This window comes from Epinephelus fuscoguttatus, linkage group LG23 (genome assembly GCF_011397635.1).
Source record: "Epinephelus fuscoguttatus linkage group LG23, E.fuscoguttatus.final_Chr_v1".
Lineage (NCBI taxonomy): Eukaryota > Metazoa > Chordata > Actinopteri > Perciformes > Serranidae > Epinephelus > Epinephelus fuscoguttatus.
In genome coordinates, this window is record NC_064774.1 from 5,735,367 (window position 1) to 5,752,116 (window position 16,750).

Genomic DNA, 16,750 nt, shown 5'->3' on the forward strand with positions numbered 1-16,750 from the left:
GAATCACGTGAGGACGTTTTTTCAAATTTGGCACAAACGTCCACTTGGACTCAACAATTAACTGATTAGGTGGTTGACGGTTAAAGGTCAACATCACTGTGACCTCATCGGTATAATTCTTGTGAATGCAACATTTAAAGAATACTTTGAAGAATTTTTTAAAATTATTTTTATTTCTTTTTTTTTTTTCAAATTTGGCACAAACGTCCACTTGGAGTGAAAAATAAACTGATTATAATTTGGAGGTCAAGGGTCAGTGTGACCTCAAAAAACATGTTTTTGTCCATAACTGAAGAATTCATTCACTAATTCTGACCAAACTTGACACAAATGTCTAACAGGATAAAATAATGAAGGTCAAAAGGTCAAAGGTCAGCTTGACTGTGACATCATCATGTTCTAACATCGTATCTCAGGAACAGAAGGGGAGACATTTGTCATACAGCCACGGGACAGTGATTCTAGTGTTGGGGGAGTTTTCCCTGCCCTGAGTGGAGGGTCTGAGGACAGAAGGAGTTTGCTGTACAGACTGTTTGAGGCAGATGTGTGATTTGTGACACTGGGCTGCAGAAACAAACAAACGAGGCAAACTGGAAAATGTCTCTGTGTCACAACAGTTTGTATCCTCTTTAAAAGATGAGAGGACTGAACCTCAGTCAAAGACTGGCCAGTAAACCTCAGTGCTTGTTGTGTTACTGTTGTTTTCCTCCTCTTTGTTGCCCCTGACTTCTTCACCCGTGACCTTCAGAGTGTGAAATGGTAAAAAGCTCTTTAAAGTTCTGATTCGCTGTAAAGATGATGAATCATTGAGCGTTAACTTTAAAAGTTTCGGCCCATTCGGTGTTATTTAGTGATTTATTGCAGCACGTTTAAAGTGACCCTGTGGAGTTTTCTCGTTAGCAGCAGAGTGTGTCTCAGCGTGTCCTCGACGCCCAACAGCAGGCTGAGAGCATTCACAGCTCTGAGTCTGTCAGCACAGTGAATCCTGCAGTCTTCACACCAGCTATTGATTTACATCCAGAGGGACTGTTGCATTCTTTACTTCCTCTCGCTCCATCCTTTCCCCCATCATCCCCCTGTATCCCGCTCTTCCTCCCTCTATGTTTTCCTCCTCCTCACCCCCTCTCCTCTCCTCTCTCTCTCCTCACAGACTCATCCATCCTGAGCTCAGTGGCTTCCTGTGATTCCCCCAGCAGCTCTTCTCCTCCGCTCCCCGCCCCCCCCTCCGCCACCACTCCCGGGATGCTGACCTGCGGCGGCAGAGCCTTCGCCTCCTGCCTCTCTCCTCCTCCTCCTCCTCCCCCTCTCTCTCCCTTCACCCTGTCTCCTGCCCTCTCCTCTCTTTCCTCGCTCCCCCCGGCTGCCTCCCAAACTCCAAGGCTCTACATCAACTCCCAGTCGCCTTTCTACTGACGGTGAGACGCACACATGACTGTATAATGCTGAAGTGTTAAACTGTGGGCGCCGCACAGGTTTATGTTTGCTGCTGCACACAGCTGTTTGTGAATTCACCACAATAACCTATGAATGCATTAGTCACGTGTTCATGCTCCAAAAATGCTTTATTTAGCAGGTATTTGCTGAAAACATAATGAGCATGGAGAATAAATAATGACTGAAGTATAAAAGTAAATGTGGAAATACATAAATGTATGAATAAATACAAGATCAAATAAATAGGGAAATAAATAAGTAACTCTTTAAATAAATAAAGGAATAAAAAATTAATGCCGGAATAATTTAAAAAATGTGTAAATAAATACAGAAATAAATGAATAATTGAATGAATAAAGGAATAAAAATAAATATGGAAATTATTTTAAAAGTGTATGATAAATACAAGAATGAATAAATACAGAAATAAATGAATGTTTGAAACAATATAGAAATAAAAAGTAAAGAGGGAAATTATTTAAGAATGTATGAGAAAGCACATAAATGAATAAATACGGGAAGAAAAAACTTTGAATAAATAAAGGAATAAAAAATAAAAACAGAAATAAATCTTTAAAAAATATGGAAATAAATAAAGGAATAAGTCCACACTAAAATATACAGAAATAAATTAAGGCATTGATTAATTGAGTTTATAAATAGATTAATGCATGAATAAATAGATAAGTTAAAGTTGAGTTAAACAGGACAAAAATAAATATTATGATTTCATTTATACATGTTTTTTATTCCTGTGTTTGTAAATAAAGTAGGAGATCCTGATTGTTTTCTTTTTTTAAATATATATTATAAATATAAACACACATTAAACACACAATAAACATGCCTTAAAGGGATAGTGCACCCAAAAAATGAAAATTCAGCCATTATCTACTCACCCATATGCCGAGGGAGGCTCAGGTGAAGTTTTAGAGTCCTCACATCACTTGCAGAGATCCAAGGGGAGAGGAGGTAGCAACACAACTCCACCTAATGGAGGCTGACGGCGCCCCAGATTCAAACGTCCAAAAACACATCATTGAAACCACAAAATATCTCCATACTGCTCGTCCGTAGTGATCCAAGTGTCCTGAAGCCCCGACATAAAAAGTTGTTTGGAAAAACCTCATTTGAACTCTATTTTTAGCCTCATTGTAGCCTGTAGCTCTGACTGCCTCTCTGGGCACCGCGCTCACGTGTGTGCACTTGCACGAGACCGTGAGACATGGGCCGCCTTCATGTGTGATCACGCAGGTGCACGCACGTGTGTGTGGTCCACAGAGAGGCTTCAGGACACTTGGATCACTACGGACGAGCAGTATGGAGATATTTTGTGGTTTCAATGATGTGTTTTTGGACGTTTGAATCTGGGGCGCCGTCAGCCTCCATTAGGTTAGTTGTGTTGCTACCTCCTCTCCCCTTGGATCTCTGCAAGTGATGTGAGGACTCTAAAACTTCACCTGAGCCTCCCTCGGCATATGGGTGAGTAGATAATGGCTGGATTTACATTTTTTGGGTGCACTATCCCTTTAGTAGAGACAGTTTCAAACACAAATCAGCTTCACTATAACTTGCAGCATTCACAGACAAACACTTGTCTTTATCTGGACATGTTTTCCCCACAAATACAACATGCTAACGTTATTAGCACAAGCCTATGGCATTTTACATTGTATAAATTAGCCTAGCAGCTAGCAGAGTTTTCCTTTACTCATATGAAGTCAGGATAAATCACACAGAGAAGTCTTGGGATACTATTGTGTGTGGAGGCTTTACTGTCTTCACATTTTATTGTTTCTTATCTGTGAAATGGTTTATGGCTTTAAACACGACACAGGAGGTCTGCTGTGCATTGTCGTGACATTTCTGGAGAGGTGCATGTCAGGCTACAGCCTATGTGGAGGCTCAGGGTACAGATCTACGCACAGTGTTAGTGTGATGCAGAAGTATAAATCCCACTTTAGTCAGAACAAGTCCGTCACTCCTCTTTTTCCTGGCTGCACATTTTTCTTACTCTCTGGATGTTTCTTTGGTCTTTAAAATGTTGGACTTTAGAGAAACACATTGCAGCTGCCGTATCTTCTTACTGTCATGTTTGATCCCAGTGAGGTAAAGATGTGACGTGTTGTTGCAGGAGGATTCAGCGGTGAGGGAAGCATCTGAGGACGAGGACGAGGAGGAGGAAAGGCAGGCCTGTCTCTATTATGATTACACCTCCACATATTTCCCCAAACACACAGTCCATCTGTTTGTTTCGGCTCTGTGCTAAATGTAATCTCAGTCCGACGATCAGCCGCTCGGCTTCTCCTCTCTATCACCTCTGATTCTGAAAACTAAACACAACAAAGGCAGACGCTGCTCAGATCCCACAGAAAGACATCCAGCTGATAAAATATGTTTTCTTGACCTCTGGTAAATGTCAGTGTCCTCCTCCTCTCCTCCTCTCCTCCTCTCTGGCTTTATTTTCCTTCAGTCATCTCAAAGTACCCACAAGGCATCACATCCATACTTCAGATATCAATGTTGAAACAAACCTGCCGTCAAATCTCTGCTGTTTTGTGTCAGTTTAATATACTTTTCAAAGGAAACTCGTCCATTTGAGAACAAAGTCTGCCAGAATTTTCATTCAGAGACACATGAGATTGTTTCCTCCGTAACAACCGAACTGATCGTCTCCTCGGTGAACGTGTTTAGGCTGAAACGTAAAGTTGTTGGACCGTCGTACACAGCTCTGTTGGAGTGAACAACACAGAAAGTATTTAGTGTCCAAAGGATGGAGAGATTAAAAGACGAGATTTTCCACTACATTAAAATCTGATTTCCATTTTCCTTTCATCCTCCCATTACACCACTCGTCTCCTGAGAGAGCTAAAAACAGAGAGACGACGAAGGAGGAGGACTTATCTATCTTCTTCTTTCAGAGGAATGTTTGTGGCGACTCATCTCCTTTCATGTTTGTGTTGACCTGAGTTATGTGAGGGCAGGAAGAGAGGCCACAAAGTGTCCGTCCAGTCGACGGTCAGCCTCCTGAGAGTCGACATCGATCAACACAAACAAATCTTAAAGTAAGAAACCAAGAGCGGGATATTTCTCACCATGTCTCTTAATTCACTCGACCCACCTCACACTTCAGAAATATGAGGATGAAGGAAAAAAGAGGGAAGATTAAAAATGTTTTTACACCAGACCGAGTTCTTGGTCTCGTTTTAGTCGAATGTAAACCACGCTCACCGAGGAAGCAGACCAAGCAAAGAGAGTACTCCGTTAGATGTGTTTCTGTTGCCTCATTTGATGGTTTCCTCGTCATGCTTTCACATTACAATCGTGTGGAAAATAAATAAAATCGGGAAATTACCAGTAAAACAATTTCAATGACATGTGTCGGTCTCATTAAAACACAGAGATCCTGGGAGTTTATCAAGGTTAGTTTCAATTCTGCAATAAAAATGAATTCATTAAAAACAAATTCAAAAAAGAATAAATAAAACATCCAGTAATTGAAAAGATGTAATAGATTACTTTCAAGATCCTGAGACTTTTATCCCCCTTAAATTCAACAATTACAAATCTACTCATGAAAAACAAATGAAGTAGAAAATAAAGACAAGTTTGAATCGATAAAAAATAAATTTAATAAATGATCCTGGGCCTTTCTGGGAAATTCTGCAATTAAAAATTTAAAACACAACACAACAACAAATAAAAACAGAATAAATGAATAAAAACTAAAGTAAATGAATTGAAAGATTCTGGGATTTTTATAAACTTTAAATTTGGCAAGTTTAAATATTACAAAAGTTGATTTATTAAAAAAATAATAAAAATAAAAATAAATAAAACATACAGACAAAAATATGTGAATAAATTAAAAGATCCGGGAACTTTTATCAACTTTAACTTGAAAAGTTTAAATTCTAAAATTAAAAACTCACCAATTAGAAACAAATGAATAAAAATAAATAAAACATGCATGAATAAAAAAGATCTGGGGACTTGTTTCAACTTCAAATTGGACTAGTTTAGATTCTGTAATTAATTAATGTATTAAAAAATTAAAAGAAAACTTCAAATTTTGCACATTAAACAAGTATAAATTGGACACTTAAGGTGCTGAGTATTTAGGTGCCATATATTTAAACCGGGCTACTTTAAATTCAACAAATTTAAATTTTACAATCAAAAAAAAGGAATGAAAAAACGAACTTAATTAAAAATACGTGCTGAATATTTTTTGATGCTGATTTTAAAAGAATATTTAGATGGCATTTATTTAAATGTTAATACATTTAATCCAACAGCAGAGATCACCCAGAAGGTTTCAAAATGACATTCAAACTTTTTTATTTTATTGTGTTGAAAACAACATGCACAGGAAATAGTTGAAAAAGTAAAATATGAGAAGTCCAACTACTTGAAACAGTTTTAAAGAGTTTTAGTTTGGTTATTGAGAGCCGGAGAGGAGGAGGACGTTTCTTCATCAGAGGCAGAGCAGACTCACTGAAGTCACGGACATGGTTTTATTTTAAAGGCTAAATAGGAACAAACATTACAAATGTTACATTCACACTGTAATTGGATGAATCGGAGAGTTTGGGGGAAAATGAAGTGGCTCAGGTTTGAGGGGTGAACTGGTGTTATTGGTCTGTTTGAAGGAACAGGTTTAATGGTTTTTCTTTATGTTCATGTTTATTGATTTCAGACTGATGAGTGTTCAGGTAAATGTTTCTGTGTATATTTATACCATCACTGTTTGAACAGTTTTACAGTCAGTCAGAGTGTTTTATGATCCTTCAGTTCGCTCTGTTTCAGTGCTCATTTAAAGTTCAGTGTGTGTGTGTGTGTGTGTGTGTGTGTGTAGAGTTGTGCTTGTAGCTCCTCAGCACGTCTCTCAGGTGTCATTTATTAAAAACACATTTCTGTTTGTTGAATTAATTTCGAGAGTTTAAAAGTACAGAGATTCTTACATCAACATTTTCCTTTTGTCCCTGATGTTTTTTATTCAGTGAACAAATTCAAAAACACAGCGATTTTTTTTTTTTTCATGTGTTTTTAATCTAAAACTGTGTATTGAATTGAATTGAATTACTGATTGAATTACTGATGCTAATTAATAATTAAAGGAAACATAATAATTACAACAACAGTATTTTAACAAAAGGCCTTTTATCCAACAATCCACAGAACAAAAAATCAGGAAATCATCACTAAAAGAATGATCTGTAAATAAATGTCACCCTATTTATTTAAACTTTAGTGTCACGCCCACTTTAAATTAAAAACAACGAATGAAGAGTTTGATTTCAAAATAAGAGCTCAGCACTGAATTTATTGTGAGAGTGAATCTGTTTCTGTCAGTGATGAAAGTGAAGGAGCAACGTTCAAAACATTCAGTGTTCAGAAATAAATGTAATGGTTTAAAAGTGTGTGTTTGTTGTAGTGTTGTGAGGGAGTGAGGGGTGTGAAGGAGTGAGTGGAGAGGGGAGCGAGGGGAGCGAGGGAGTGAGTGGAGGGTGTGAGTGGCGTGAGGAAGTGAGGGAGGAAGAAATAAAGAGAAAGGAACGAAAAAAACAAAAGAAATTGAGGAAAGGAAATAAAGGAAGGGGGGAGAAGGAATAAGATGGAGAAGAGGACAAAGGAAAGGGAAAAGGATGAAGGAAGAAGAAGGAAAAAGGGAAGGAAAAGAGGGAGAAGGAAGGAAGAGGAGGAAAGGAAGGAAGGAACAAGGAGAAAGGAAGAGGTAGGAGGGATGGGAGGAAGAAGCAAATGAGGATGAAAAAGAAGGAAGGAGAAGGAAGGAAGGAATATGAGTGAAGAAAAGGGAAGTAGGAAAGGATGGAAAAGGAAGAAGCGAAAAAGATGGAGAGAAAAGAATGGCAAAGGAGGAAAGGAAGGAAGAGGGAGGAAAAGGAAAGAAAGGATGGAAGGAAGAAAGAGGAAGGAGGGAAGATGAGTAAAGATAAAAGGGAAGAAGGAACAAAGGACGAACAAGACAAACAAGGAAGGGAAGGACAGAAGAGAAAGGATGAAGATGGAAAAAGAATGGAATAAGAACCAAGTAAGAGAGGTAAGAAGAATGGATGAAGGAAGAAAGAAAGGAAGTTAGGAAGAAAGAAGGAATGAAGATGAGTAGAGGAAGAGGAAGGATGGAAGGACTCAGATAAAGAGCTCACATCCATCATGAGATCAGAGAGAAGCTGATGGTGAGTGTTCAGAGAGTGTGTGTGTGTGTGTGTGTGCGTGTGTGTGCGTGCGTGCGCTCAGACTGATCTCTTCTTCTCTGACAGACGCTGCAGCTGAACCTGTGGGAGGAGCTTCTCACTCACCTCATCTCTCCAGAGGGAAGGAGACGACAGGTACGTGGACACGTGACGATCACACCTGTATTTACCTGCAGACACATCACCATTAGTGACGTGCAGCACTGACGATGATCCACTTCCTGTCCTCACACGGACCCTGTGGGGGGTGGGGGGGAGTAACAGATATTAATTAATAAAGATGGAGGCATGTGAAAAATGTAGTGATTAATTATCAAGTGATTTTAATAATTAAAAGCAGAGACATGTTTAATTATTTTCACCGTCTTACATTCATCATTTATCGTTTACACCACAAATCTGCTGTTTTACATTTAAGGAAAGAGGCTTCAAGGCTCAGAAAGAAAAAGTTCAAGTAATGAAAATGCTTCTGAGTTAACGAGTTGGTTTTTGATTGACGTTTGGGCCGGAGTAATAAAAGTAGCTTTGAATGATAAATGTCAGGTTGATGATGTGAGTGATGAATGGAAGAAAACTGAAACAAATCACTACATGATTTATCACTACGTTTTTCATTTCGGGCGACACGGTGGTTTAGTCGTTAGCACTGTCAAATGACACTGACATTGGTACGTAGCTACATATAGCAGTGCACTTGCAGCCAGGGATTGACTGTGCATAGAGGCACGTCTTCCCATTTAAATTCACAAATAAAAGCTTTTAGACACAACCGGAAATCTTAAGCAAGAATATGATATGAAATCGGACAGATATTAACAACATTTGGCAACCACGATGACATGTTTCCATGTCATTAGCTTGTAGCTACATGTAGCAGTGTACTTGTAGCTGGGGAATGACTCTGTCATTAAGATATATCGATGAAAGATTCTAAACACAACAAGACATGCTCCAGCAGTAATATGATCTGAAATTGGGGAGAAGTTAACAACAAACCACAGTTTTCTGATGTTAGCATTTAGCTACATGTAGCACTGTATTCCAAGCTGGAGAATGACTGTGTACAGTGGTATTTTCTCCTGTTAAAACTTAACAGTTAGAATTTCTAGACACTACCAGACATGTTCCAGCAGGAATATGATCAGAAATCAGGGAGAAATTAACAACATTGGCAACCAAAACCACGCTTTCCTTTTGTTGGCTTGCAGCTACATGTAGCAGTGTACTCACAGCTAGGAAATGACCAACGGCCTATTGATGCTTTATTTCATGAAAAATAAACAGTAAAAGCTTGTAGACAGAAGTATGCATGCTCCAGCAGGAATATGATCCAAAACCAGGGAGATTATAACAACACTGGCAACCAAGATTACGTTTCCCTGACATTAGCTTGTAGCTACATGTAGCTGTGTACAAGCAGCCAGGGACTGACTCTGTATAGCAGCACTTTTACCCATTTAAATTTACTAAAAGCTTTTAGACACAACCAGAAATGTTCAGCAAGTTTATGATCTGAAATCAGGGATATTTAACAACATCAGCAACCAAGATACATGTTTCCATGGCGTTAGCTTGTAGCTATACTTAGCAGTGTACTCGCAGCTGGGGAGTGACTTCCCATAGAGGCACTTCCTCCCGTTGAAATTTATTATTAAAAGCTTTTAAACAGAGAAAGACATGTCCCAGCAGGAATATGATCCATAACCGAGAAGGGACCAAGATTACACACTTCCCTGATGTTAGCATGTAGCTACATGTAGCAGTGTATGTAATGAGTATTCAGAGTTGTCTGAAGCCTGTCTGCTCACAGGGATTACTTGAACATGCTTTAACCTCATTTTTTGAAACTTTGACCATGTTTGATATGAACATGCTAACATTGTGACAGAAAATAAGTGAAAGCATAAGAGCTCCTCTTTAGTCATCGTCAAACATGGCAGGTATTCAAGGTTGTTACTGTTTGAGAAGCGTCTGCCGTATGTTCACAAGTAGATACAGTGAAAATAATATTCCTCTGTCTTACAGGTAAATGCCACTGATGGGCTCTGTGTTGTCTCAGATGAGTTTGTCCAGTGATCGCTCAGGTCAAAGGTCAAAGGAGCTGACAGCGGTGAGTGGTTTTATTTTATCATCCCTCCTGGTGTGACTTTAAGACGTCCCTCACTCTTATTTCTGCTGTTTTAATTCAAGCTTGTTTGTTTAAATTCCAGTTGTTTCTGATATTGTTCTCATTCATCCCTCGTTCCCTGTGTTTGCCTTTTTTTAGCTCCAGTCTTTCTTCTTCTTCTCCTCTGACTCAGATTTATAATCCCTGTTCACCTCCTCACTCCTCTTGTTCTCTGCTCCGCTGTTCTCCTGTCAGCACTCACAGCTCAGCGCCTTTGTTGTAATCAGGTCTGTTGTTGGAGCTGTGTGTGTGTGTGTGTGTGTGTGTGTGTGTGTGTGTGTGTGTGTGTGTGATAGGAAAAGTTAGTTTCAGGTGTTTTTAGCTCTTTCTTGCTGTTTTTTGCTGTGTGATGGTTAAAGGACATCAAAGTGCTCTTTCTTTTCTTTTAACCTGCTGATGGAGAAAAACCGACCGCTGAAACCCCATCTGTGTGTGTGTGTGTGTGTGTGTGTGTGTGTGTGTGTGTGTGTGTGTGTGAGTGAAATGGCTCTGCTGTCCTGTTTTATTATCATCATGAAAGCAGTCAGTTTGCACAGTCATACCGTCACACAGGGTCTCAAATTAACACCTGCCAGGCGCCAAATGCAGGTAGATGTTTATGTTTGTCGAATGAATGTTGTCCACCACACTGACAGGTAAATGTTTGTTTTATCATTTTATAATAATATCATGTTTATTACTGTTTGTAGTGTTTAACCTCGGTGTCTGTCAGTTAGCAGCATTAGCTAGTCACTTAGTGTAGCATCAACATTAGCCTGACTTATGCCTGGTTCACACGACACCACATGTCTGTCAGTTCTGACAGTCACTATGTCACATCAGGTGATTGTGGAGTCATTAAATCTGTCCGAGGGACAGAGGAGGAGAGAAAAAGAAAGGGAGGAGAAGGAAGAGGAGGAGGACAAAGGGAGAAGAAGAACTTAAGATGGGACTTAAATGGAGGAGGGAACAAACAACAGGAGGGAGGAGAGACAGTAAAGATGAAGAAGAGGAGGAGGTGCAGCGGTTAAACAGAGGGGATTATGAAAATGGAAATGCAGCGGGAGAGAAGAAGAAGTAGTCTGATGTTTACAGTGTGTGTGTGTGTGTGTGTGTGTAATTAAGAGGAGACTGTGTGTGTGTGTGTGTGTGTGGTTATCAGCAGGAGGGAACACGAGTCGACACAGTTAATGTTTAATAAGCTGAAGGTTTTTATGTAATTCACTCAGTCAGCACATTAACTGCACATTCTTCTTCTTCTTCTTCTGCTCTTTATTTTTTATCTCCATCAGCATAAAATCAGACCTCCCCAAAACTCGTCTTCACAGTTTTACACTCCGTCCGTCCTCATTCAGCTCGTCTTCTTCTGTGGTGTTTGTTGCCTCTCTCAGCGCTGGGAGTTCATCCTCCAGTCAGACGTCTCCCCCGACGCCTCGCTGCTGACTGACCTTAGCGTAGCTCCGCCCACGTTGCTCCACAAATAACTGACAGAATCAAATATGGAGGATCTGGTCCTCGGTGTCGACATGAGTTTTTCTGCTGTAAAGCATCAGACCTTTGAAACGTAATATAAAGCAGTTATTAATAGAATCTGTCAGACGTCAAAGACACTTCCTGGTTTCATCATAAAAGAATCAGATTTAAAACCCACTGATGATGTCACTGATCACGCCGTCAGACCCACACGGACAGTTTTAAATAATATAATGAAAGCAGCAGAACCAGAGAGATCGTACTTTTCATAGAGATATAGAGATTCTTTCTTCTTATTATTCTTATTCTTAGAGCTGCCCCTGACCTTTATTTTCTCTCAATTAATTGATTAATCTATGAATTATTTTTTCTTGATTAATGTATCGATTATTTTTTCTCAGTTAATCTAAGGATTATATTTTTCTCGATTTATCTTATTTTTTTTTTAAAACTTACTGTTATTTTTTCCTCAATTTATTTAAAATGAAAAAAATATTTTTTGATTAGTTTAACAAATATTTTTGTCTTGATGAATCTATCAATTTTTACTTCTCAATTAATCTTATCTTAATATTTAATTCTTGATTAATCCAATGATGCATATTTGTTTGATTAATCTAACGATAATTTTGTTCTCAATTAATCAAAGTTATTTTTTACTCAGTATATATTTTTTTCAATTAATCTAATAACATTTAACTCTAACATTTTTTTTTGATTAGTCTGTTATTTTTTCTCAATCTGCTGATTATTTTTTCTTGATTAATCTATCCGTTCCTTTAAATTAATCCACAAAAATTAAAACAATTTTTAAAAAAATCTTTGCATTGTTCTTAATAAATCTATGTGTTATTTGTTGTCTTGACTAATCAAATGATTTTTTTTTTTTTTGATTGATCTATAGTTTTTTTATTGGCTTTGTCATGATTATTTTTTGGATTTGTCGATATATGAAACAACTAATTTATCTATTATTTTATTTTTTGTTATTTGATTAATATAACGATTATTTTAATTTAAAAAAAATCAGAAATGTCTTTAAATCGTCTTCGAAAAACAATGATGAAAACGGCATATATCAAAATTAGTCTCATGTCCACATCACTTATGTTGTAGTAATAATAATAATAATAATAATAGACCCCATTTGTCAGATATGTTAAACCTGGCCTCACATTCAAAAAGGATTGCTGTGACACATTCATTTAATTACAGATGACTGATGAAGGAAAGGTCACTGTGACCTTGCATCTGTCTTGTTCTCATGAACGTGATATATCCAGAATACCTTTAGGGAATTTCTTTGAATTTGGAAAAAACGTCTGATTTGAATTTGTGGTCAAAGGTCACTGTGACCTCATAAAAACATGTTTTTGTCCATAACTGAAGAGTTCATATGGTAATTGTGACCAAACTTGACACAAATGTCTAACGGGATGAAATAATAAAGGTCAAAGGTCAGTTTGACTGTGACATCATCATGTTTTAACGTCATATCTCAGGAACAGAAGGGGAGACATTTGACGGAGTCATACAACCACAGGGTGGACTGGTGGGCGGAGTCATACAACCACAGGGTGGACTGGTGGGCGGAGTCATACAACCACAGGGTGGACTGGTGGGCGGAGTCATACAACCACAGGGTGGGCTGGTGGGCGGAGTCATACAACCACAGAATGGACTGGTGGACGGAGTCATACAACCACAGGGTGGGCTGGTGGGCGGAGTCACAGGGTGGACTGGTGGGCGGAGTCATACAACCACGGAATGGACTGGTGCGCGGAGTCATACAACCATTGGTTGGACTGGTGGGCGGAGTCATACAACCACGGGGTGGAAATTCTAGTTTTCTGTAACAGAAGCAAAACTAAATACTCTCATTTCTGCTGTATCCTCCTCATCTTTCAGTCCCTCATCCTGGGCTGATAACTCTTCATCCTCCCTCTCTCCTCTGTGACTCTCATTTTTTAATTTCTTCCTCTCCTTCGTCTTAAGGCCGTCCTAATAAATTTGCCTCAGCTGTGAGTGCAGGAGTAGCTTTCACGCCACATCATCAGTCCTTTCCCTCACTGGTCTTGTGTTTCACGGGGACTTGATGTAATTGTACTGTAACACATTCATGTGGGACGTTTAATGAGCTCCACTGGCACACTGGTCTAATTTCACTTCCTCAAAGCTTTGAGAAGAGTCCTCCAGTTCCTCAGCAGGCGCCAGGTTTCACAAAAAGTCGGTGAGGAAGAACAAAAAGATCACACGCTGAAAAAAAAAAAGTTACGTCACATGGGGATTAGTAAACCGTCATGGGAGCTCCGTCTTTCACCAATTGCTGCACAGGTTGTTACTGCACAAATCGGACGTGGCAGGTTTGCACGGGATTTAATATCACGTACTCTAATTATTCCAAATCCTGGACGTCCCCAGGAGACGTCAGCCCCGAGGGAGAGGGGCTTTAGTCTTTGCTCTGATGTTCGCATCGAACTCAAGGCTTTGAAGTGAAGCCTACCAGGCTGCTTTTCCTCCATGTTTTTGCCTCTGTGAGCAGAGACAGAAAATATGCGTCAACACTGCCAGAATGTCCCTCTAAGACACATAGATGGACACATGTCGACTTAGTGTCTCAGCCCGTGGGAGGCTCATGAGAGTGTTTGTGCTTTATTCGTCTTCATGGTGAGGTTTATAATAAGCTGCAGGTTCACACTGAAATTAGTTTTTGCCGTCGTACAAAACAAATGTGCTCATTATAAGATCCTTCTCTTCCATTTCACAGTTGAGATTAGTCTGTCTGCAGAGGGAAGCACAAAGTAATGTAGCTCCTAATGCTCATAATTCAGCTATGCAACATTACAAACAAAAAACGGAGGCAAAACAGTGACGGATGTGACAACGAAACTTAACGACCTCCAGAAAGTCCGAGAGAATTATTCTCCCCCGGTGTCCCTGTGGACGGACATCAGGACATTTATTTTCCCCAGAGGACGAATCACAATGACTTTGGTGATGCTTCATAAACTGACTGAGTCAGCATCAGATGTACTGTGAGAGTAATGCTAACATAGCATCTTAAATGCTAACATTGCATCTTAAATGCTAACATAGGCATTCTAACAAGCTCAACTTCACACGCTTTGATTTTGTGTTAGCATGTTAATCATAATTAAATCACAGTTAAGCTAATAACAAAGCTGTTAAATGCTAACACAATGCTAAAGCTATATGTTAACATGCTGATGTTTGACCACTTTGAGTTCAGTACTAAGTTCTGGTGGGATAAATTGCAAAATACAGGCTAACATAAGCATGCCAAAATGCAAACTGTTACATGATGATGACGACGATGTTTAACCATGATTTTTAGCTGACGTGCTAACATAGTTTCAACACTCTAATATGCTAAATGCTATATTTTAACCAACTTTTAAAAACATTGAAGCACATTTGGGTTTAATTGAATCTTAAATGAATCTGAACAAACAAACATGATTCTGGTGAGATTAATGGAAACATAACACGCTAACATGAGCATGATAATATGCTAATTGTTACATAATATAGCATTTCATTGCACATTGTACTTGTTTATTGATGTTTGTAACAAAAATGATTGCTAAAACTAGCATTTTAGCATGCTGATTTTCAGTTAAGTGAAATCACAGCTAAACCGGAGTGCAGATTAGCCAGTGTAAGCATACTAATGTACTTCACATGACAAGGCAATTTTTTGGTCATTGATGTTGAACTGGACGTGCTAACATAGCATGAACACTCTAACATGCTAAATGCTACTTGCTGTATTTTAACCAACTAATATTAAACTCGAAGCACAGCTGACTTGAGTGAATCTTAAATTAATTTGAACATACCAATATGCTAAATGTTAGCATGCTAAAGTTTGTTCACATGCTTCCACAGAGTGTCCCGGGAATGAGTCGTAAAAACCCGCAAATGAGTTAGCATGTTAGCACTCCCAGTTCTTGTCTTGGAGTCAGTGTGTTTATGGTTATCTGAAAAAAGGTCTGTGGTTAACACAAGCTGAAGAGACTTTCACGTTTTGTTTTACGACACAGAATACTTCCGTAAATACCCCACTGTGAATTTAGAAGCTTTTATGTGTCTTAAAAAGACGGTTGCTAACAAGTGGCTAAGTGAGACGACAGAACGTCATCATGCCGAACGCGGCTTGACAACCTCTTGTGGTGGCGACGATAAGTCATGCTACCATGGTGAAGTTTGTTTATAGCCTAACGTTAGCTTTTGAAGATTATGCTGCTGAACAACTTTTGTAAATATAATAAATGTTTCTTTGTCGCAGAGTTTATTTTCTGCAATAATCCAAAATTTAATGGAAAACTCCCATTGGATTTTTGACGAGGGAGCTTCAGCGTCAGCCGACAAAATAAACGTTGTCCCTGGCGCACTCTGTTTCAAGATACGTTCACGTGGTGATGTTTGGCTGCATTGAATTGAATGCTAAGATCTGGTGAGACTGATAGCAACATAGCACGCTAATGTAACATAGCGCATTAATATGCTAATTGTTACATGATGCAGCATTTCACTGCACATTGTACTTGACAAACAACAGATTGCTATATGTTAGCATTTTAGCATGGCTGTTTTCAGTCAACTGAAATTATAGCTAAACTCAAGTGCAGCTGAGATTAATTTAAACGTATCAAGCTAACATAAGCATGCTAATGTGCTAAAGGTGGCATATCATATTTTAGGTCGTTAATGTTACGCTCAGCTGTGCTTTTTAGCAGACATGCTACTGAATCATAAACATTCTAATATGCTAAATGCTACATGCTACATGTCAGCCAACTAATATTAAACTCGAAGCACAGTTGCACGCTAAATATTAGCGTTTGTTCCCACACTTCCATTCATGATTTACTTGCATCATAGAGTGACCGGCCGGTTATTAATATCACCTGAATACAGACTTTATTTTGAAGGTGCAGGAGGACGTTTTCTCTTTGTCCTTCCTGCAGAAGGTGAGAAACATTCCTGCGGCAGCATTCTGTGTACGAGGAATAAATCAAAAATACAAATGACTTTGCAAACAACCAAACTATGCAGCGATATTTCACGTGTTTGGAGGCGGTTTGTTCAGGTAGACGGATGAGAGCCGTGTGACCTCTGCTGAGAGCGATGGAGGTGGACCGAGGCCTTCTGTCTGTGTCAGTGATGCTTATCAGTGTGTGCAGCAGAGATTTATAATAACAGAACAACCCGCCACAATCCACTTCTTCCTCCTGCAGAGAGGGAAAACAAAAGGCACGGTCTGATGATGAAGATGAAGATGAAGACCACCTTTAGGGCGTGAAAACGGCTGCTTACTCGACGGTTCTCTCAAAGTTAACAAAGCAGGATGGGAGCGACGTGAGCGATGGAGGACAGAGGAGGAAGAAAATGAAAGAATTACAAACGCGATAACGACTGTGACTTTTGAGAGCGATTATTGGATACGACGATCGAA

General features: G+C 39.1%; 1 protein-coding gene across 1 annotated transcript in view; it reads left to right on the forward strand.

Moving 5' to 3' along the window:
* The window catches only part of rbm46 (RNA binding motif protein 46), a 33,652-nt gene extending 26,851 nt beyond the window's left edge, over positions 1-6,801 (forward strand). The window contains exons 10-11 of the mRNA XM_049567691.1: positions 1,151-1,415; positions 3,569-6,801. Of these exons, the coding sequence (XP_049423648.1) occupies positions 1,151-1,413 (263 nt within the window). The 3' untranslated portion in view covers positions 1,414-1,415; positions 3,569-6,801. The remainder of the gene's footprint in view (positions 1-1,150; positions 1,416-3,568) is intronic.
* The last annotated feature ends 9,949 nt before the right edge of the window (positions 6,802-16,750 follow it).